The 24,369-nt window shown below is 44.3% G+C and overlaps 1 protein-coding gene across 2 annotated transcripts in view; it reads left to right on the top strand.

Annotated features, from left to right (window-relative positions):
• Positions 1-24,369, top strand: part of Pcsk5 (proprotein convertase subtilisin/kexin type 5) — a 411,165-nt gene that overhangs the window by 367,544 nt on the left and 19,252 nt on the right. The window contains exons 28-34 of one of the 2 annotated variants that reach the window (XM_034512925.2): positions 3,578-3,658; positions 6,440-6,517; positions 8,505-8,700; positions 14,185-14,402; positions 18,249-18,485; positions 20,909-21,136; positions 23,737-23,914. In XM_034512925.2, coding sequence (XP_034368816.1) covers positions 3,578-3,658; positions 6,440-6,517; positions 8,505-8,700; positions 14,185-14,402; positions 18,249-18,485; positions 20,909-21,136; positions 23,737-23,914 — 1,216 coding nt within the window. The remainder of the gene's footprint in view (positions 1-3,577; positions 3,659-6,439; positions 6,518-8,504; positions 8,701-14,184; positions 14,403-18,248; positions 18,486-20,908; positions 21,137-23,736; positions 23,915-24,369) is intronic. The other variant, XM_076918285.1, reaches the window with a different exon arrangement.

Genomic DNA, 24,369 nt, shown 5'->3' with positions numbered 1-24,369 from the left:
CTGGCACTGGTCTCTTGAAAGCTGCTCTCCCTAGCTGGGGTGGTAGCACATATCTCAATGGCACAACACTTGCTCAGTTAGGTGCACAGGGCTCTGGATTTGATCCTGAGCCTCAAGGAGGGAGTTGCCCTCCCAGTTGCATAAGTGGAAAGCTTGGTCTTCAGAGGAAGTGCGAGCGGAGGAGTAGAGATATGGGAGCTGGGACTCTGATGGAAGCCGCAGGTATCCAGTCCTCTGGGCATCTTTAGACTTGGCCTCTGCACCTCTGCAGCCCCACTGTGGGCTTCCTTCAAGGTAATTATAATCTTTCTATGACACCGTCCATGTCTGGGAAAGTTAAAAGCTCAAGTCCTTTTCATAGCGGAGGGGGTCTGATTCACATTTAGTGATATTATAGAAAATAAAAGGTGCTCTCATATTTTGGGACAAGGATCCACTCAGTACAGAGACAGTGGCAGTTATAGGAGGCCACACAAGACAAGGAGGAAGGTGCCCTTCTGGTTTCAGAGAAAGGGTGTCACAGCCGCTGTCCACTATGACACTTCTGCACATCTGACTTTCCTAAGACAGCAACCAAAAGCCAAAGCACCCCAGGCTGTTTCCGACACAGAGCTAAGAAAGTTACTCGATCCAGATTGGGATATCTTCTGTGAATTATAGCCGGACCAAGAATGCTGAAAACGAGTTGGTCTGGCATGCAGGCTTTAAGAGGTAGTCCAAGCCAAGAGGGAAACGGTCTGGTGCTGTGTTTCTTTCTCTGAACATCTGTATTTTATCTGGCATCCAGATGATGAAAAGGCACAGGGAGCCAAGAGTCAGAGCCGACTCGATTCCCCAAATGATTACATGTCTCTTCAACTGGACTACGCATTTTGCAAGCAAAAAATCAGACTTTGATTGTTCCCCTTTGTCAGAGCACCACACCCACCCCTCCACTCCCCCCTCCTAACCCCTCTGAAATCACAATGCAATATTTTTGAAAAAGAAGGATTTATTCCATTGAGGGGCCTGACACTAATAAGGGAATAGGGGAGCAGAAGAGAATGTTTCTTGTGGCTGGACTAAAGCAATAAAGTCAATGGCATAGCTGCACTTTCCATTTCTGTGATCTGTGAAATAAGACATGCAAAGCATTAACAAAGGGGGGGGGGACATTTGCTCACTAAGCAAGGTAAAGCTACAGTGTGCCTTCCCCAGCGGAAGCACTGAGAGGGCTAGTAAATGGGAAATACATTCCATTAAGTCTGGGGAGGATTGGCGCCAATGCCTTCAGCTTTCTCCTGCCTTCTTCCCCCCAAAACAAGGTCAGGAGTGTAATAGGAGAGCAGAGGGTTCCAGAAAGCAAGCACTAATTAGCCACACCTTTCAGATGATGGGAAACAGATTTCAGTCATTCTAGGTCAATCCCAAGGGGACCTGAACAAATCATGGAGTGTTTACAAGAGAATGTAGCTGCCAGGTGGGAGCAGCCAGGTCTTCGGCCTGTTGTCTGGGCCTTTTAAAAATAAATAAATAAAGATTCAGATACAGGTAGGACACTAAGATGTCCTGAACTTTAGCCTACTCCTTCCCCCACTCTACTTCCAACAGAACACAATCAGGTTTGCATCCCAAAGCCATGGCCAACTCTTGGAAGTCACCTTGAGATGGAATCACTCAATTCTTTCCTTAGCCATGTGGCTAGTCAGGATGATAGTGACCTCAGCCATCCTTCTTTGTCACCTACCAAGAGAGTGAGTTCCCCTCCCCCTGCAGAGTCCAAGGATGGAGAAAACACCACTCACCAGGGCCTGCCAGGCAAATCTTAGCCAACACCCTTGAGTCCCAAGGATGGCAGGTCTCCCATGTTTTCTAGACATCAAAAAACCAGTCACAGAAAGGCCTTCTGTCCCATTCACTAAACACTGTGAAGATGACTTAGGACAGTGTCCCTAATGTCAAGAATACTGAACAGGTGGCATGCATGTGGTGCTGTTAAAACCTGCAGGAGTGACAGGCTGTCAGCTTTTTAGAGATGTGGCTTTGCCAGACCTTGGGAATGCAGTTCTCTGTCACTGCAAAGCATTTTGCTCTTCTGAAGTGTTTTCCCCTCTGGTGGCCTGGAAACGTTCCTGCAAACATGCCTGAGAGTCCCCTAGCCCACCTATTTCCCTCACGGATTAGAACCAGGCCATAGCAGGCTCTAATTACAGATTGCAAAGAAGGACCAATCTACAAAGCACAGCTTGGTGAACGAGCCTTTTTTATCTCTGACCACATCCTAACAACCCATCTCTAGCTGCTCTTTTGATCTCAATTCCCAAGCCCTGGGAAATGCTGGAGTCGGTGAATTTGTGGGAGGAAAGTCAACCTCTTTGTGGAGAGATAAATGTTGCCTAATAGTGGCTGCAGGTGGCTTTGAAAAGCCACAAGTACCTGGTTCCTAGAAGAGATTTGTCTATCTATGCATACAGTTTCCTCAGAAGGGGACGATGGTGGAATTTTTAATTACTTAACCAATAGGAAAGCACAGCGCAAAGAGATGAGCGATAAGTAACCCTTTGGCCCAGTGGTACAAAGGGAACATTTGTACTGGCTTGCGCTGATTGCTGGTTAAGCATCCAGAATCTGTGTAAGTGCATTGTCAGGCTATCGACAGCCCAAAACTAGCTATGGCAGAAATGTTTACACCACAGAAATTGGCAACAGTAGAGATCAGTGCTGTCACACCAGCAAAGCACCACTTTGGTCTCTCTCAGATGACTTGAAAATTAAAATTAATTGCTCAGAAACTTGGATTCCAGCACTGCAAATGGGAGACAGTAAAAATGACCAGAGGAAGAGCATTAAGCTTAGAATTAGAGAGCCCTGCATTCAAATCCTGCCCCTCACTGCAGTGTAACCCTCAAATGTTCTTCCTCCTCTCTGAGCCTTGGGTCCCTCAATTGGAAAAGGAGAGCTTGAGACCACTGCGAACGTCATCTCGTACCTGAGAGACCATTTACATCCACAGAACATTAAGAGTCCTGTTTTCTGACCCTTTGACCCAACCGAAACACCAGTTCCCTTACACAGCAGTATTCTCTGAGTCACACAGAAAAACAATCGGTGGGCGGTGAAGAGGCGCCGAAGAGTAGTAGTGATGGAGAAAAGATAGTCTTGGAGAATGCAGGCATTAGCTAATCAACCAGGATGCCTCTCAGCCGGTCTTGACAGGCCACAAGTGCACCCCCGCAAAGATGTCCACGCAGCTTCATTATAACAGCAATCACAGCACGTATGTGGGGCTAAGCAATCTATAAATGTAACCCAAAAATGAAATATGATTCATACAAATGCATATGTAAAACACTTTTACAAAGATGCCTTCCAAGGAAACATCCTTCACAGTTCATAATGGCGCATGCAGCCTTGGTGTCCTACTCAAAGAGGGTGTGAAAAATTCCAGTCCACAAGCCCTTACACCTCAGGCTGACTCTGTGGCAAAGAATACACAGCAGATATTTCGGGGTGGGGGTGGGGGGACATAGGTGAAGCTTATCTTCTTCATGGTCCTTCTATCATTAAAACAAAACACTTTATTTTTTTAATAAAAAAGAAGCCGTGCCCACTGAAAAGCCATCTTTGGTGAGGAGTCTGCTGCAGGATCGGCGAAAGTGGAAAGTTCAAATCAAAAGAGGTAACAGGGAAATAGGGAGGAGACGGTCATCACCCTACAGCCATCTCCACTGTGCAGAAAGCAACTCTGGTAGCCACAAGGCCAGGGCAGTGGGGATACAGAAGCCATGAGAGAGGAGGCAGGAGGCCCGTAAACCATCAGTGAACTCTTGGGGAATCTGTGAGACCCGACTGCAGAGGTTCCTGTTACATCTAAGGTCGCTGCCAATGCGCTGAGGACTGTGCCCGGGAAAGGCCATCGAAAGAGCCCAAGTGTAGCTACAGCTGGAGTCCAGCAATAGGGCACCGCCTAGCGACCATGAGCCATGGGGCTCCATCTCCACGCTCTAGCCCTGCAAATCTTTAAAAGACCAAAGAATCAACGCATGCCTTCCTGGTTGCTGTGGTATCGTTTGAAGTAGCAAAGACTGGAAAACTAAATGGCTCTCTGATAAGAGAGATAAAGGGCATTGTATCCGTAGGGTAAAATATTAGTTACCGAAAGGAACGAGGAGGAGATCCTAAAGTCCCGGCAAAACCTGCTCTCCAAAAGATGAGTTTTATTAAAACTAAGGCAAGCCAAGCATGATGGAGCATGCCTGTAACCCATGTACCCATGTAAACCATGGAGGCAGGGATGGGAGGTGCGCAAGATCAAGACCAGGCTAGGCTAGGCTACACAGCAGAACTCTGTTTCAAAACAAAACAAAAACAGCCATTACACACAAATAAAACCAAACCCCACAATACAAAGTGATCAAAGTATGAATTGATTAAGGTTGCAGATATATGACTATATGACTATTGATTATTAATAAGAAAATAAGAAGGACCCTGACTTTCTACAGTTGCCTCTGACTAACGGGTACCATTCTTGGTTGAAGAGATTTATTTCCCTTTCTTTTTTTCCTCTTTGTCATTAGTGTTAGTAAGGCTAGAATTTCTGGAGTAGGGTAAAATGGGAATGGAGACTAAGTTTGAAATTTCCTCGCTGAGACTGGCTTTTACAAACGGCTGCTTCTGCTTAATTACTGTGAACTGCTTGTTCAGAGCTCCCTCTGCTGGACATAAGGGAACATTGACGAACTCTCTACCTACTTTATGCCTAAAACAGCAAAATTGCCAGAGTGTTAAATATATATTATTAAAAATATGTGTGTGGATAGCTACTGAATTTCACAAATATATGAAAAAATCAAACATATCTTTGTGAATGAGACATCTTAGTATAAAATGAGAAAGTCAACCTGTGGCCAGACACAGTGTAGCTTTTCAGGGCTCAGGAGTGGTGACCATCACATCCCAGCATGCTTCTGCCCTTCTGATGGCTCTTCTGATAGCCCAGTGCTGTCTCCAGGTGAAAATGCCCCAGAGGCAGAACTGCCACTCTGGGAAGCCTGTAGACTTTTGTGGCAACTGCTGTCACTGGACTCTGTACAAGTTACTTAGGTGTTCCCAGTGTCTCCTCTGACTCAGGGAAGAAACTATCAGTCCGTCATCAGCTCTGTTATATACTGTAGAGCCAGGGCAAACTTATCACTCCAAACTACAAAACTCTTGCCAATCAGCGTTGCAGCTTGGGCAGTCATTTAGACACACATGCATCATGTATGTATATGCATGTTGCTGTGTGCATTCCATGTACATATGTCGCATGTGTTTTACATCAATCCTATCTCCTACCAATCTGTACTCCACCTTAGTCTCTGCCCCAGCAAGATGCAGCAGCTTTATAATAGTGACGTCACAGAACCAAGACAGGCCTCCTGGTGCCTTCCCAGTGTGGTTTGAGAGAGAGGAGGAAGGAAAGAAAGAGAGAGAGGGAGAGAGAGAGAGAGAGAGAGAGAGGTGTCAGAAATGGGGTGGAAGAACAACTGAAGAAAAATGAAAGGGAGTGAAGGGAGTGTGTGGGACCTTGTTACTGAGCCACCATGCTAAGCACTTAACACACACACCATCTTAACTGAGCTACTGTGTTAAACACTTCATACAGTGGCTGGCCGTGCTGAGTAAGCACTTCTTCACGTGCACTGTCAGCATTAATCAGGACACACACTGTCTAACTGTGCTTCACGGTTCCACAAAGGAGAAATCATTCTTTCTCATTTTAGAGACACAGAAAGTAGGACTCTGAGAGTTTAATTACCGTATCCATAGTTACCCCACCCATAAGCAGCACAGCTTTGATCCAAGGGCAGGTGTGAGTAGGGAGCCAGCTACACCAGACTTCCAGGAGGAGAACAAGGTCAAGAAAGAGAGGCGCAAGGCAGAGAGGAATGAATCAGGGCCACTAAGATCACCCAGGACTAATTCCCCTAATTCCCGGGGCTAATTCTCCAGTGAGAGATAAACTGGAAAGGTCTCCACGTGCACTGGGTGGGCGAGGCTGCCCTGTGTGTGTGAAAACCTGTTCCAGGAGCTTTATGAAGTGGCTTCCTGGAAATGTTTGCTTTCAGATGCTCTTGGAGGGAGAGTGCAAACACACAAACATGTGGACAGACAGACAGACAGACATTCAGCTACATGGTATGAACATGTGAAAGCAGGACAATTTGTTGCCTCAGATATATCCCCCCCCCATAGTGTTACAACTGTCCTGTGAGGTTGCAAGGGAAATCCTGATTATCAGTTTCCAAGGAATGAGAAAGAAAAAGAATGAAATTCTACATCAAAGCAGTGGGTAGTAGCCAGCAATTAGCTTGTGTAACAGGAGCTGAGTAACAGTGAGGGGAGGGGAGTTACTTCTCCAACAGTGTAAGACTATGCCAGAAGGCCAAGTCTGATTTGTTTCCTGCCCATACAGATGCAACGAGGCAGTATCAACCTTGTCATTCTTCTTGTAAAACCTGCAATGGATCTCTGTGCGCTTCATGTCCAACAGGTCAGTGCAGAGGGGGAGACGGCGGTAGCAACTGAACCCACCAGGCACTCCTTCATGTTGGTGGTGGTTTGTGTTTAGATACATGATACTGACCTAGTCCCATTGCTGGGGCTCCTGTGGACACATGGGGAATCAAGCACTGACCAGTAGTAAAACTGAGCTTCCTGGGACAAAAAAAAAAATACACAATGGAGTTTTGGGTTGTCTTGGCCATAGAATGTGCTGGAATCTGCCGGTACTTCACAGTTTGAATCTCGAGTTCTTTTCTCTTAGACAAATGAAGTTAAGGTCACAGATAAGTATAGGGATGAACACATTGCCTTCGGTCTCCTTCATCATCAGTTCTGCACTTAGTGCTGGGGTGGGGTTGGGGGAGGGGAGAAACAGGATAGCTTGTTTCCTTAAAACTTACCTTATTTATGAAAACACTGAGCATAAATAACTTCCTCAAGATAGATTGTCTTCAACTTCAGAACATTTACTTCTGTAGCTTTCACTTATTATTTTGGACCTGGGCTGACCCCAGGCAACTAGGACTTTGAATAAAGCCCCGAGCAAGGTCTGTTGTAGTGAGATCAGACACAAGGCTGTGAGCATGGAAGCAGCTACACCCAAACACTCCAAAAAAAAAAAAAGTTTTAGAATTTTAGAGTTGAGATGGTTTTAAAAGCGTTTACTTTATTGATTTGATTGATTGACTGATTGATTGAAACTATCTCACTATATAGCCCTGGGTAGCTTGGAGCTCACTTTGTATAGCGAGCTGGCCTCAAACTCACAGAGATCTGCATGTCTCTCTCTGTCTCTCAAGTGCTGGGATTAAAGTCACTGACCACCACCCACCTGCACCCCTCTTTTCATTCTTTCTATTTCATTTATTTATTTATTTATTTATTTAGAGAGAGAGAGAGAGAGTGTGTGTGTGTTTGCATGCATACACCCGCTGTAAACCAGTACATGAGCATACATGTGGACATGCATGCAGAAGCCAGAGGTCAAACATGAGTGTTGTTGTTCTTCAAGACAGCCTTCCAATTTAGTTGGTGGGGTTTGTTGTTGTTTTGGGGTTTGGTTTTGTTTTGTTTTTAGACAGTTCTCTCACTGGCCTGGCTCTCACCTGTTTGGCTAACGTGGTTGGCTGGTCAGTGAGCCCCAGAGATTTTCCTTTCTCTTGATCTTAGGAGTACAAGCATTCACCACCATGCCCAGCATTATATGTGGGTTCTGGGGCTCAAACTTGTGTTCTTACCCTTGCATGGTAACCACTATTCTGAGATCTCCAAACCTCTTATTTGTGTTTAAATCTTACATGTATTTAACTACATGTGTTTGTTTGTTTAGTTATGAGTATGGGTGTGTGGTGTGCACATAACACAGCATGCATGTGGGGGTGTGAGGACAACTTGGGGACGTAGGTTCTCTCCTTCCACCACATGGGTCCCAGGGCTTAAGCTCAGTTAATGAGGTGTGGCAGCAAGCACCCTTACCTGCTGATCCAGCTCACTGGCCCACATTTGCTTTTTTAAGATAACAATAGCTGTCTTTCTGGTTAAGCACACATAGAAGTGGAACATTCTGTTCAAGGGGAACATATCTGGAAAAGTTGCTTGCATGTCTGTCTCATCCACTCCAGATGGGTGGGGGATGGCTGGAAAGAGAATCAGTATAGCGGCTCACACACGCCTACATAGACGACAAGACTGGTCAGCAGGGCAAAGGGAAGCCCTAGAGTGACCGGTCTCTAATATCAGACTGTGCAAAAGAAGCAAAGTCCCCTATGGCCAATTTCCTTCCTAATTGATTTCACTAATTAAAGGATAAATAAATAGTTCATAAGCATGATCTAAGTGTTTCAAATACCCAGACTTCGAAAAAAATTGAAAAAAAAAAAAAATCAAAGCCTGTATGTGTGTGAGTCCTCTGGATAACGTGTGATATCAGGATGGACCATGACTGCTCCTCTCTGCCTTTGTGTCCTGATTTCTAGGTACCTACCTGTGGCTGCAGGCCTGTGTTCCTTCCTGTCCTCAAGGCACTTGGCTGTCAGTCACCAGTGGCATCTGTGAAAAGTGTGCGGAGGACTGTGCCTCCTGCTCTGGAGCCGACCTTTGCCAACAGTGCCTAAGTCAGCCGGACAACACTCTGCTACTCCATGAGGGCAGGTGCTACCACAGTTGCCCAGAGTAAGTCTCCTCCTCCCTCTGACATCATACTCCTACTCAGTCTCCACAGTTCCTCTGAGCACCTCCTTCTTCCTATAGCACTCTCTGCACACTTCGAGCACCCGCTCTGATATGTAAATGATACTTGTTGACTGTGACATCACCTTCGACCACAGCAACCAAAGCCCAGATGCCCACTTCTCCCTGTGACTTGTCTACACATGCATTTTTACTTCTGTGACAGTAATCACTTGACCTGTGTTGCACAGCAGTGGGGATGTGTTCTTAAAAGGACATTTTTAGGTGATGTTATCCATCACTGGGTGATTTGCACACTGTTCTTATGCAAGCCTAGATAGTGCAGCCTCCTACACACAGAGTCTGTGTGGTATAGACTGTCACACATGAGGCCCCTCATTGGCCAAAACATGTTTGCATGGTGCCTGGTTATTCTTTTCCCACCTTGCATCAGTAACTGGATGCTCTCAGTTTTCTTCTGCATTATCAGTGCAGAGTTGTGATATGAGCCTCTTCTAGACTTTCAAGCAGATGAGTTGTGAGTTATATACAATGACAATAGCTGTTTATTTATTGATTTCTGTGGTTTTCTCAGCCCTCTCATTTAAAATCCCTTTAGAGTTCCATGAGAGGAAGGAGGTGATCCGAGGGACTGCTGGGTTCACCAACAGAATTCACCTGTGAGGGAAGAGAACAACAGACCAGAAGTAACAAACTTAACAAAAATGACAATTCTCCCACATTACAATCTTAGGAAGCCACACATTGGAAACTTGGGTGGCACCAGGGTCACCAGAAGCCCCATCTTCCCATTTGGTCCCTGTTCCTTCCTTGCCTGTCCTCCCTTGCTGGCCCCATAGAGCCTGTGTCTGTATTGTCTGTCTCAGCTACACGTATCACCACCCTACTCAGTGACAAGCAGCTGAAGGGATAACTATGCTCTTTCCTTCCCTCCCTCTCTCCCTCCCTCCCTCCTTTCCTAGATTTCTTTCCAATACCACCATCTAGGTGTATCACTTTCTAAACTGGTCTCTAGCAATAAGGACGAGGAGCTGCCATCTGCCTTTATCTTTGAGGGCATCAGAAGGTCTCTTGGTGATGCCTAAGACTGCATAGTACCAAACCCTATGTGTAAATGCTCTGTTCTTAAATACCCAGGATAAAATTCAGTTTATAGGTTAAACATAGTGAAAGATTACTAAAATAAAGCTGTAATAAATAAATAAAATAAAATAATAAATTAAAGTGGTATAATGTAATAAGGTATATGAATATGGTCCCTTCTCACGATATCTTCTTGTACTATACTCACTCTTTAATGTGTGACACTATTCCTGGAGAGACACAAACAAATGTCTATTCATCCTAGACAGAGAACCAATGATAGACCAAAATATGACACTACAAATGTCCAACTTGTTAAATGACAGGTGTTATTAAAGTTATTTATAGATGTATGGATGAGAGGTTACTTACAGGAGCATGGACAACTCAAAGGAAGCTGCATTTTCAAAAACTCATCCCAGGACGAGGTGATAACTCATGAAACCTGGAACCCTGGAGCTCTCAGGATAAAGGCAGATTGGCAGTTAGCAGGTTAAAGAGTCTTCTTTCCTTGGCAGGCCCTAGTGCTTATTATATAGCTGGGAGGAGGAAAAGACCTTGCATATTTAACCAATTTCAGGGACTTTCTGAGACTTTTGAGTTTTTTTACTTCCCGAATTTTAATGGTTCTATTTTCAAAACTCTTGAGTCTCAAGGAACTACCCTTGGGGATAAAAAAATTCATTTTTAAGTAGATTGCTTCTTGGGGGTGAGGCTTAGCCTTACCCTGCTATATAAAGATTATTTAAACATGAGCACTGTAAAACCAACCACAACCATCCTGATAATAGGAATAACTGTTGACGGATAAGTGCATATCACAACAAAATAGGTATGCATGTAGAGGAACCTTGCAGAATCCTTAGTGTAGTAGTAGGTCAATTTTATACTGGCCAATGGCATACTCCTTGGGGAAGAAAAGCAAAGTGCTAAGACAGTCCTGGGGAAGAGGGGCTGTGAAGAAATGGTGTAGAAACAACCATAGTTTTTGAATCCTTGTGATGTCCAGCTACCGTGCTAAGAGCTTGACTGTAGCATCCCATAAACTCTCACATGAATTCTATTGCTTCCCCGGGAGTGGCACAGCCATTAGCACACACATCATAAAACATAAGTGAGAGTTGGGGTAGCACTTCCACAGTCGCTGCTCCCTCACTAGCCTCTGCCACCTTGGAATTGAAACAGCTGTCACGGCTGTTCCTTGTGTAATCACTGTTGCTGGTCCCCAGTGCTTTCTTGGATTCTTCAAATGTTTAAGAGACAATTCATTAAAGCAGGAAGAGAAGCATCTTGCTTCCCTCTAACTAGCATTCTTTTCCTCACAGAATGGGTCAATCCACTTTTTAAGATAATTTCTTACACTTTTATTCATTTATTATCTTATATATTTAAATATTTTGCTTGCATGTGTATGTATGTGTGCCATGTGTATGCTGGTATCCTCAGATGTCAGAAGAGGGTACCAGATCTCTTGAAATTGGGGTTATAAATGGCTGTAAACCACTGTGTGGGTATCGGGGACCAAACCTAAATCCTCTGGAAGAACAAGTGTTCTTAATTGCTGAGCCATCTTTCCAACCCCTAGGTTGAGTAACAGGATGTTGGGGTAACCAGCAGCCAAAATATTCTCTAATTTTTGAGCAGAAAGAAATCTAGAGGGTGGCTGGGAAGCCCTACACATAGTATAGCCCTAAAGAAACAGCACCCAGATGGTCAGAAGAGAGTCCACCATTAGTGGGAACTACTTTTTCAAAGATGGTAGATGTCTTCTTAGTCACTTTTCTATTTCAATGAAGACACACCATGACCAAGACAACACTTTTAAAAGAAAGTATTTAACTGGGGGCTTGCTAACAGAGGGTTAGTCCATTATCAACATGGTGGGAGCATGGCAAACTAAAGGCAGGCATGATGCTGGAGAAGTAGCTGAGAGTTATATCCTGATCCACAGACAGCAAGCAAAGTGAGGAAGATGCTGGGCCTGGCATGGGCTTTTGAAACCTCAAAGCCCATCCCCAGAGACTTACCTCCTCCAACAAAACCACACCTCCTAATCTTTTCCAATCAACCACCTGATGACTAAGCATTCATATATATATGAGCCTACCGGGCCATTCTCATTCAAACCAGCACAGTAGATGTTCATTGAAGCAAAGTGCATAGAGACCTAAACACGTTGTGATTATTTAATAGGCAGAAAAACAGCACATGAGAAGCTGAGACAGAAGGATTTGGAATTTGGGGTTAACCAAAGCTGCATAGCAAGACCCTGTCTCCAGGGGTGCAGGGAAGGGGAAAGGCAACAACAACAACAAAAAAAAAAGGTGCTCTCGTCTACTGAAATTTGAAGCTTTGGTGGATGATAAAAAATAATCTTTTCTTAGCAGCTGGCCATCACGATCTTGGATTTTTTGTAAAATTTCAAATTACATAGCTTTTGCATAGTAAGTATTTATCTGGAACAAAGTTTTTATGATAAAGGACTTTGACTTTAAGAATGTTATGCACATAGCTACTTTTCTCTTTGAGAGTTTCACCACATACCACAAGCTGGCTTCAAACTGACAATCCTTCTGCCTCAACCTCCCACATGCTAAGATTACAGATGTGGACACCACCATGCCAGGTTGCCAGTTCCATGTTGAAAGAAATATTTGTTGTCTTTAAAAATTATTTTTATTTTTTTGTCATGTTTATGTCTGTGTCTGCCTGTGGGTGTGCGTACATGAGTTCAGAACCCGAAGAGGCTGGAGGCTTCAGATCCTCCCAAGTTGAAGCTGCACGTGACTGTGAGCCGGAGGCGGATGACAGAAACTGAACTTTGGCAGAGCAGCAAGTGCTCTTAGCCATTAAGCCAGCCAATATTTGTATTCTTAAATAGAAGTAATATGAAATAAATCATTTTTTCTTAAAAAAAAAAATAGTGATATAAATACTGGGCATAGTGGTGCACACTTTTAATCCCAACACTTGAGAGGCAGAGGAAGGCAGATCTGTGTGAGTTTGAGGCGAACCTGGTCTACATAGTGAGTTTCAGGACAGTCAGACCTACAACAGTGACAAATATGAAAAATAAATGTCCCGGGCAGTGGTGGTGCACGCCTTTAATCCCAGCACTTGGGAGGCAGAAGCAGGTGGATTTCTGAGTTCGAGGCCAGCCTGGTCTACAGAGTGAGTTCCAGGACAGACAGGGCTACACAGCGAAACCCTGTCTCAAAAAAAAAAAAAAAAAAAAAAAAAAAAAAAAAAAAAAATGCTAGTTAATAAAGTGCTTTCTGAACAAACAAGAGGACCTGAGTTTGACCCCAGAACGCTAGGTACTGTGACACATACACCTATAATCCTGGTACTTAGGAAGCAGAGACAGGAGAATCCCCAAAACCCTCAAGTCAGCCAGTCTAGCAAAACTGGTGAACACCAGATTCAGAATGAGAGAATCTGTTTCAACAGCATGGTAAGAGTGATAGAGGAAGGCCCCCTGGTTTCCATTATTATCCATGCACAAGTATGTACACATAAGCTCTGTCTTAGTTAGGGTTTCATTGCTGTGAAGAGACACCATTACCAAGGCAACTTGTATAAAGGTAAACATTTAACTGAAGCTGACTTATAGTATCAAAGGTTTGATCCATTATCATCAAAGGAGAAAGCATGGCAGCATCCAGGCAGTCATGGTGGTGGAGGGGCTGAGGGTTCTACATCTTGACCCAAAGGCAGCCAGAAGGAGACTCTCATTCTAGCTAGCACCTAGGAGGAAGTGCTCTTCTTCACTGGGTGGAGCCCGAGCATAGGAGGAGACCTCCAAAGCCCACCCCTACAGTGACACACTTCCTCCAACAAGGTCACACTTCCTCACAGTGCCACTCCCTATGAACCAAGCATATTCAAATCGGCATAATTGTATACACATATACTATCCACACACACAAATAAAATATGAAAAGGAAAAACAGTCCCAGACCCCTTAAATGGTAGATGTCAAAAGCTGTTTCCAGAATCAGACCTATTTTGAAATATCTGTGTTTGTGTGTGTGTGTGTGTGTGTGTGTGTGTGTGTGTGTGTGTGTGTGTGTGTGTGTTGAACTACTTTTCGTTGTAAAATAAAAATTTAACAGAAAGAAAAGACAATGACAATTTGGGAATAAATCAGGAAAAAGGTTTAGACAAATTAAATGCCTTTAAACAAACCAATTTCCCAAGGGAGATGCCCACCCCTTTCATTCTATTTTCCTAGACATTTTTTCACAACCTTTCCCTCAGTGAGTCTTGTGGGTTCACTCTGATTGACAAGAGCAGCAGCCATTTCTTTTGGTCTGAGTCCCTTTGTCAGCAGCTGAGACCCATCTTTCATTGATATAATTGCAATCTTCCTTCTTTCTGTAGGGGCTTTTACGCAAAAGATGGTGTTTGTGAACACTGTATCTCCCCTTGCAAAACATGTGAAGGAAATGCCACCAGCTGTCACTCCTGTGAAGGAGACTTCGTCCTAGACCATGGGGTGTGCTGGGAAACTTGCCCTGAAAAGCATGTGGCCATGGAAGGAGTCTGCAAGCACTGTCCAGAGAGGTGCCAGGACTGCATCCATGAGAAAACTTGCAAAGGTACCTGGAAGCATCCTGATGGGAAAAAAAAGCATTCCCTCTGCACAAAGGAACACATGAACAAACTGAAAGGAATCCGCCAAAGTTTTCTTTTCACAAGAGGAGTATGCTATGACCAAAACTGGTCTAGCAGGCACACCGAGCAGCAAAGCTGATCGGTGTTTATCCTAATGTAGGAGTACTGTGTCTTTCTCCCGTTGGCTGGGTTCCAACCTCACAGTTGGCTAATTTTAAAACCATTTGTGGAAAGAAAATAAAAGAAGTGGGCAAGTGGTTGTCCTCCCTGGACCATCGAGTTTGGCGAATATGGGAAGAAGCATGAGGCAGCTCTGTATAAATGAAAGCTTCACTAGGTGGAGAAGATAAAGGGGGTACAGGGTGAGGGGAATTTGTGGCATATTGGCCCTTGGTGGACTGACTAGTCATCTAGTCATCGTTCATAGAAAACAAACCATAAACATTCTCACAATCCCAAGGGGATCCTGGCCCTGAGGAGCCACTGGCTGGGGCCACTGAGAACCAAAAGCAATCTATCTTCACCTTCAGTGAAATTCATCGTCTGCTGGTCCATAGTTGAGGAAGTTGGGGGTGAGATATACTGCTTCCCTTGTGAACGCTGTAAGCTAAGACAAGCAAGAGTTCTTACAGATATATTCAACTCCCACCTCAAAGGGAGTAAGAGACGTCTATTCTGGAGACAGACATGAATGGCCATGGCCTAAGAACAGAGATTCAGATTACCTTACATGCCACGGTTCAATGTGACAAGTTTATGGCATTTGCCTAGTCAGAGCAAAAGGGAGTCATAAATCGAGGCTCTTTCGAAAGAGCTGGTGGCAATAGCAGGCAGGAGGGTTTCAGCACAGTGAGGAGATCTCTGCTCTAGGCCCCACATACCACTTGACACTAATCGTAGCTAGCTTTGAGGTTGGTAGAAGCTGATGGTCTGTGACATTTACACATTACAAAAGAATTTACCTGACCGTCACAGGATACTGGGTCCAGCACAGAGGTAGTCAGTGGGCTGTTAAGAAGCTAAAGAAAGCCTGTGATAATTTAATTCTGGATCCACAACATTCCAACATTCCATAATAGTGAAGTCCTAATCAGCTGATTGGTCTGGAAGAATCCTTAGCATGGCTGTTGCTTTTTTCAGTAGAATATTAACTATAGTCTACTGAACCCATTTACCGTGCCTCTTATGTACATGTGCTTAGGGCTGACTACTTGGGATTAGATAATTTACCAGGCTCATCCCTAGAAAAAACTGATATTCTTCCTCCCTCCCTCCCTCCCTCCCTCCCTCCCTCCCTCCCTCCCTCCCTCCCTCCCTCCCTCCCTTCCTCCCTTCCTCCTTCCCTCCCTCTCCTCCCCTCTCTCACCATTCCCTCCGTTCTTTATGTACAGCCCTGTGAAATTCACCTTGAGCATTTTGGCATGTTGGATTTTGTTGTCAGTATGTAGGTCTCGTTCACGCAACCATTTTCTTGAGATTTTTTGTTTTGGGTATAGCATCCCTGTCACATCTGGAAGACGTGTTCTAGTGGCAGATCTGCTGATCCTCTGGCTCTTATCATCTTCCTACCCTCCTTCTCATATTCCCTGAATGTATAGTGATTGTGTTGTAGAGGTACCATTTGGGGCTAGGTGCCCCATGATTACTTAATCTCTGCATTTTAACCAGTTGTAGATCTCTACAGTACCCACTGGAGAAAGAAGCTTCTTTGAGAAGTAGAGTGAGAGCTACATTCATATGTGGATATGGGCTTTAGTATGTAGTTAGATAGCTAGGCATAATGGCACACACCTTTAATCCCAGCACTTGAGAGGCAGAGGCAGATGGATCTCTGTGAGCTCAAGGCCAGCCTGGTCTCCATAGTGAGTTCCAGGACAGCCAGAGCTACATACTGAGATCATGTCTCAAAAAACAAACAAACAATAATGTAGTTAGAAATTATATTGGTTTAGGGCAATGTCAGTAATAGGTTTTCCTCCAGGATTAGATAATTGATCAGGGGCCCATCACTAGAAAAGACATTCTATTCCTTCTCTGTCTCTGTCTGTCTGTCTCTTTCTGTATTTTCCTCTGTCTTCCTCTCTGTTTCTCTCTTTGTTTCTGTCTCTCTGTCTCATCTATCTATCTAACTATCTAACTATCTATCTATCTATCTATCTATCATCTATCTATCTCGGTAGCCATTATCTGTAGTTCTTCATGTATGGATGGGGCCTTGTGAAATTTCTCATGTGCACTGGTTTTGTGTGTGTGTGTGTGTGTGTGTGTGTGTGTGTGTGTGTGTGTGGTGTAAAGTAAGCTTATAAAACAATGTTTCTCTTTAGCTTTTTCAAACATCCTTAGAAGTATTTATTTTTCCTCCTCTTCTTTCTCTGTCTCTGTCTCTCTGTCTCTTTCTATCTGTCTCCCTCTTTCTGTATTATTCTCCCACTCCCACTGGTTCAGACCTCCACCCCCATTTTCCCATTCCTATCACCTGTATCCTTCCAGTGCCTTCTCCAGAGCTCCTCCTGCCCTCTCCCACCATGATTTTTCCCACCTTTCCTAGTTTCTGCAGCTTCTTTTGGTCAAATGCTGAAGTCTAAAGATTCAGAAAAAGATCACAAATATGAAAGAACACGCAGCATGTCTTTCTGGGTCTGGGTTAGCTTGCTCAGTATAATAGTTTCTAGTTCTAACTATTTCCCTGCAAATTTCATGATTTCCTTTTTCTCTGCATCTCAATAGTATTCCAGACTGCATCACATTTTCAGTGTTTATTCATCAATTGATGAACATTTAGGCTGTTTCCACATCCTGGATATTGTGAGTAGAGCAGCAATGAACGTAGCTGAGCAGGTGTCTAAGACAATGAGTCCATTGGCCATATGCCAAGGAGTGGTATAGCTGGATGATATGGTAGGTCTACTTTTGAAGAATTCTACATCCTGATTTTCATAGAGACTGTACCAGCTTTCAATTCTACCAACAGTGAGTGGACTTCTCCTTTCCCAATCTCTTCACCAGCCTTTGTTGTTGATAGTTTTCTTGATCTTAGAAAAAAAAAAATCTCAAAGTAATCTTAATTTGCATCTCCCTGGTGACTAAAGGTGCTGAATGAGATAATTTCAGTTCTTCTTTTGAGAATTCTCTGTTCAGAGCTATAGTCCATTTTTAATGGATCACTTGTTCTCTTGTTTTTTTTTTTTTTCTTGAGCCCTTGGTATACTCTGGATATTAATCCTCTGTCAAAGATTCCCTCCTATTCTATGGGCCTCCTCCTCACTCAGCTTATGGCTCCCTTTAATATACCAAAGCATTTTAGTTTTATGAAGGCCATTTGTTAGCTGTTGGTCTTAATTCCTGGGCAAAGGAAGTCCTGTTCCAAAAGTCGTTTTCCTGAACCTGTATCTTGTAAGCCCACTGTCGATTTTCCTCTAGCAGTTCCAGTGTTTCTGGTTTCACACTGAGGTCTTTGGTGGAGTTTGGTCATGTGGAGTTGATTTGTGGGCAGAGTGATAGGTATGGGTCTAGTTTCATTCTTCTACACATGGACAGTCAGTTTCCCACTATCAGTATTTCCCATGACGTTGAAACTTTGTGCATCTAAAAGGTACAGGCCACTTCAGCACACAAATCCAAGATCATATATTCATGCCACCATGTGTGGCCTCCTGTCTCAAGGTAGGGATTGTTAGATATTGGGATGCACCCTGGTTGGCTGGGGAGGGGCAAATGTCGGCCCAGGTCAAGAGGTTCAGAGAGCTGAGAAATGAGCTAGCCCACCACAAAAGTGATGACTTCTTCTGACCAATCCCTGGGGATAACCTGCTACTTCCTTTTTTCCTCAGAGTGCATGCCTGACTTCTTTCTATACAATGATATGTGCCATGATTCCTGTCCCAAGAACTTCTATCCTGACATGGGCCAGTGTGTCCCCTGCCATAAAAATTGTCTGGAGTGCAATGGTCCCAAGGAGGATGACTGTAAGGTCTGTGCTGACACTTCCAAGGTTCTCCACAATGGACTGTGTTTGGATGAGTGCCCTGAGGGAACCTACAAAGAAGAAGAGAATGATGAATGCCGAGGTAAGGGTTTCTGGGCTGCATGAGTGAGCAAAGAAGGCTGGGAAGCCTGTCCACGCAAAGTATGCTCTAAGGCTGCCATAGTACCCAGACACAGCTCTCAGAACATTCTTAACTTTCCTGCTCAAGGAAACAGATTTTGAATGAGAGTTCATTTTTTAAGGAATTATTTTTCCCCCCAGACAGGGTTTCTCTATATAGCCCTCGCTGTCCTGGAACTCACTCTGTAGACCAGGCAGGCCTCAAGCTCAGAAATCTGCCTGCCTCTGCCTCCCAAGTGCTGGGATTAAAGGTGTGCACTACCACTGCCCCACGAGAGTTCACTTTTAGAATACATCATTCATAAACTTTGAGCATATGAATCTGGCTAGTTACTGTTGCGGGAAATATTTTAAATGGCAGCATTCAATCTGGCTTTTCTTATTCAGCCACCATGTTCCTGACTAGCCTAGGCCTGTGGCCAGGACAGTGACAGAGTACCCGACTGCTCAGCTCGGGCAGTTCACTCAGGCGGCCAGAGACACTGGCCCTGCTACCCATGAGACACCAGTGTGGGAGATGGCTCTGCCAATCTTCCATGCTGTCTCCACAAGGCTGGGCTGTGCCCAGACCATCCTGCCATCCATTCGGGCCTGGTAAGAAATGAAACTCTAATGTTTAAATATTAATCAAAGGCTTTATATGTTTGGTAATGTTCAATAACAATATGCCCATACAATTAGAAGTGTTTCCCAATTAGCTAACCTAAATATAAGTTGTTACCCAGGACTGCTCTCCATACTTTCATGGTTCTTCATCCTCCTACATCTCTGCCCTCCCCCTCACCTTGCTCCTCCTCTTCCTTTTCCTCTCCCTCTCCTTACTCCTCCCACCTTAGCTCCTCTTACAAGTTAGAGATTACATGACCCTATTAACGGCACATGCCCATAGAAAAGGATTCTCCATGTAAATGTTTCCAAGAGCAGGTGAGCTTTTAAAGCCTGTCCTTGGGAGTTTAGGCCATCAATGAGTTTATACACTTAGTAAAGCATCCCATGGGGGACTTCTTCCCTGCCCATCATCTCTCTTCCCTCTCTCCTCTCCTCATGACCATCCTCCTTCTCTTCAGCTCGTCCTAGCCCAAGTCCCCATTCATCTTCCGTTTGTCACTTCTGTAACTACATGTTTCAGAAAGGGACTGCTGGAACTGGAAAGCAGCACAGCAGTAAAGGTCCTGTACTCTACTCTTAGTACTACAGGAAACAATAAAACAAGAAAAAAAAAGATAGAATCTGTAGTTTCCTCAGCACCCTTAGTTTCAACTGGGCATTAATCTTTCTTAGTCTCTTTTTAGTTGCCAGAAAACAGAAAAGCAAATTGTCCATTATGAGAGGACTTCTGAAATAAGAGGAAAGAATTCTAGGAGACAGTTTTTTTTTTTCTAAAGCCCTGGGGTGAATTACCATCTTCCATGAGCCCCTAGGTCTGAACTGGCAAGAGCATTTGTTAAGAGTCTAAGTTCCCATTCCGGTCTGTCTCCCCAAACCCACAGATGCAATCAATCTTCCTATGCCACATAGGCTGGCCTTAAACTAGCCTTCCTCTTGCTTTAGACTCCCAAGGGCTAGGGTTACAAATGTGTGCCACGGTGCCTGGCTGATTCTGTCATCCTCTAGATGAGTGGCTAAGCATCTTTGGTCCTAATTCCAGAGAGAATGAGATGGTGATCCTAACAGTGAAGCCTATCTGTCCAGAGAAGCTGAGGGCATCTTCTGTGTGCTGTGTGCTGCCCCCAGCCTGGAAAGCAGTGCACACAGAACCCCTGCCCTCACAGAGCTCACGTTCTATTTGGAATGGAAGATACTGAGTACAGATAGTCAAGAGAAATAAGTAAGACAGAAAAATGAGGGTGGGAAAAGGAGCAAGGAGCAATTGAAATTTGAGAGTTATTTTGTAAGATACCAGCAAGGAAGGGAGGGAGCAACCGATGTAGGAAGAAACCTTCACATGTTCTCAAGAAAAAGATTCCAAGTAGAGGGGATGATGGTTACCAGAAACTCTAAGAGTAAAATGTTCCCCTGTTGATTGTCTAATGTATCTGCCAAGCAAGCCCCTGTTGTATGCAAACCATCTCACACTGGCCCTGTGCATTTTCAGTGGACACCAAAGATGCATTTTACCATTGGGCAATTATAATACACTCCAACAATTACTTTACTAGTGATTAGATAGAGGTATTATGGAAGATTGCAGAAAGACCATGGCAACAGGGATTTTGATGGTAGAAAGGCCACATGCTGATGTGTGATCTTGCTCATAGTTTGGGGTGACCATGACCCTTGGCACAGAGCCCTAGAAGTCTCCAGAAGAAAGAAATTCATTTCTTAGAGGGGTGTCCCAGTCGTGCCTGTCTCTCACCCCTGTTTGTTTGCCTGCCATGCCTGCAGATTGCCCCGAGTCCTGCCTGATCTGCTCATCTGCTTGGACCTGCCTGACCTGTCAGGAAGGCTTCACAGTAGTGCATGACACCTGCATGGCACCCAAGGAGTGTGCAGCCGTTGAATACTGGGATGAGGGTTCCCACAGGTGTCAGCCGTGTCACAGAAAGTGCTCCCGCTGCTCAGGGCCTTCTGAGGACCAGTGCTATGCCTGCCCTGGAGAGACTCTTCTTCTCAGTAAGTTGTATAACACTTATGCCCAAGGCTAGCTGTGCTGTCTTTCCCTCTGTGAACCTGCTGGGCATGCCACCTGATGCCCAGTTTGGGTTAACTTCAATCTCTCTCTCTCTCTCTCTCTCTCTCTCTCTCTCTCTCTCTCTCTCTCTCTCTTAAAATTTTTTTAAACCTAACAAAAACAGATACGATGGAATGGTAGAAGAAACATCATACACTGCCCTTTGCCTACTTAACCCACTCCCGATCTTCATCATTCTCCTCTGTACCATCCATCACCTTCCTCTGTTTGCTAATCCACAGTCTACCCTTTTCTGAAACATTGAGAAGTAAGTTATCCATATCAGTCTTTTTCCCATGAACATTTTGCTATATGTTTCATAGCCTAGAGATAGTTTCTTACACAGTATATTGCGTTGATACAAGTCTTTAATGCACTATCACTGGGGCTGGAGAGATGGGCCAGTGGTTCAGAGCACTTGCTCTTACAGCAGACTTAAGTTTAATCCACCACACCCACAGTGGCTCACAGCCGTTGTAACTCCACCTCCAGGAGATCTGATGTCCTCTTCTGACCTCTGAGTGTCCGAGTACACATATGGTACAATACAAATATTCATGCAAAATATTAATACACATAAAATAAAACAAATAAGTCTAAAAGTTTTTAAAATATACTGTTCTATTAAATGGTCCCAGATCCTCCTTAGGGTAGGTAGGGCCAGAGTAAGGTCTTCATGAATTTGCCTTCCATCTGGAACACATTGTATTTTATGCTGTGGACACTTGAGAAAAAGTCCCTACTCTTCCTTTTGAGTTAGCAAGGGTCTCCCCCATAGATGGTGAGTGTGGCTTCTCAACCAAATGAAGTGGGTTGTATCCTCTGAGAGCTGTGTCTGGAGTAGTGATATCCACCTGCCTCCCATCAGTAATATTCATGCAGATAGATCTTTTTTTCAAGACAATTTACTTTCTCCATTGATTCCCAAGTAATAAGTAGTCTGTGGACAGACACCTCAAACATGTAGCTATTCTGTCCTCTACCATAGTTGTCTCTTAATTCAGTATTTGTTGATTAATTAATCATCTTAAGTAGGTATGGTGGCACATACCTATAATCCTAGTACTGGAGAGGCTGAGACAGGAAGATCTCAAGTTCAAGGCCAGACTGGGCGTCATACGTCAAGACCTTGTCTCCAAAGAGTAAATAAGCAGGATGTCATTACATGTACCTGTAATCCCAGCATGTGACAGGTGAATACAGGTGGACTGGGAGTTTAAGATTAGCCTTAGCTAGTTTGAAGGCAACCTACATGAGACTCTGTCTCAAAAATAATCAATCAATCAATTAATTAAAAAGAGATTAATACTGGGAAGCCCAGAAAATATTGGCACTGTTTCCCCAATCAGCAGAATAGACCACAGAAGGAGATATTCACAGTCAAAATAGCCAGCCAGTTTCCCCATCTTGGAAGATATCATTAGCAAAGATATTGGTACCTTGTTACATATAGGGTCACACATCCTCATTATCATTCTGGCCTCTTCCAATAGGTGACACTTGGAAACACCTGTCTTCTTTGCCCATTTTAGGTTGGCCAACTTCCTGTCTAGAATACTCCTCAAAAAAAAAAAAAAAAAAAGAAGCCCATCCAACCAAGTCTTTCACACAGTCTCACCTGTTAGGACATTCTCTTCTAGTAATGACTAATCTAGGGTCGACTCAGATACCTTTTTACCGAGAAAAAGACATCTCATTAGTGAAGATCTTCTCTTAAGCTGGAAAGCAAGTTAATTTAGAATTAAACCTTGATACAGAGACTCCTCCCAAAGGCTGGGCACAGGATTTGCCCTGGCTGGATCTTCTCACTCCTTCCTGCCCCACACCACCAGACATGGACAATTTATAAACTAGATTGTTTTGAGAAGATCGTGATACACTAATTATTCTTTCTTTCCTGAAGATGTAACACCTTAATCTCGCAATCTTGCAAGTACACAGTTTGTGTGTAATAGGGGACTTTGTAGCTGTGCTTAATGAAAGGTCTTGGCATGGGGAGATTATGCCTCTGTTAACAGATGAGACAAACATAATCACAGGGTCTATTAAGAGCAGAGTTGGTAGTAGATGTATGTTGACCAGATCAGAGCAACAGGGAGAATGCTGCCCTTGAAAGAGAAGGAAGGGGCTTCCAAGTTCATGATCATACATGTCATCTAAAAGTAGACAGGGGAGGAACAGAACCCCTGACAGCCTCTAGAAGGGATGCAGTTCTGTATATACATTTAGATTTCTGGCCTCTATCATAGCAAGATGAACAGTTTCTGTTATGAAGCCATAAAGTTGGTGTCACTCTTATAGCCATGATAGAAAACTAGAGCGGAGGTACCCAACAACCTTCAGTTGCCATAGCCACCAGCCTACACTTTCCATTCTGCCTGTCATGGACTATCCATGCTGACCTCAGCTTCACTGATATCAATCAGCCTCCCGGGACTTCCTCTCCCTCTGCATGCAATGAACGCCTCCTTCCCTGAATAGAGCAGATGTGGGAGCCACAGGTCAAGCTTGCTGTCAAAACTCATTTTTCCTTCTTCCACAGACACGACCTGTGTGAAAAAGTGCCCAGAGGGCTACCACACTGACAAGGACAGCCAGCAGTGTGTGCTCTGCCACAGCTCTTGCAGGACCTGCGAAGGACCACACAGCATGCAGTGCCTCTCCTGCCGACCTGGCTGGTTTCAACTGGGCAAGGAGTGCTTGCTGCAATGCAGGGATGGGTAAGAAGTTCAGCACTTTCTCATTCAGTCACTCCAGAGGGCAAGCCATTTGCAGATGGCCAAATCAGGGCTTAGAGATCCACTGTAGAGCCTGCCTGCTAGTAGGCCACAGTAAAGGAAGAGAAACAAGAGAAACAGTGTGTCCTAGTGAGAGAACACACTAAATCAGATGGTATGGTCCCAGCAGACTAAGTGACTATTCATCCTCAGGGCCTGGCATCACTGACAATCCAGAGATGTGTAATCACAAGCAGAGGAGTTTCTCCTCCATTCATAATGACCCACAAGCATTAATACAAGTTTAGGGGCTCTTTTTTTCTGTTTTGGGAGGCGGCATAGATTCAGGGGATTTGGGGTTAATATGCAAAACCTAAGCAGTACACTGATCTTAAAAGGGAACTTCAGTGACCATCTCTCCATGAACACCACATGGCCTCTGCAGCCTGCCAGGCCCC

This window comes from Arvicanthis niloticus, chromosome 1, assembly GCF_011762505.2.
Source record: "Arvicanthis niloticus isolate mArvNil1 chromosome 1, mArvNil1.pat.X, whole genome shotgun sequence".
Taxonomy (NCBI): domain Eukaryota; kingdom Metazoa; phylum Chordata; class Mammalia; order Rodentia; family Muridae; genus Arvicanthis; species Arvicanthis niloticus.
This window is presented reverse-complemented; position numbering and strand designations above follow the sequence as displayed.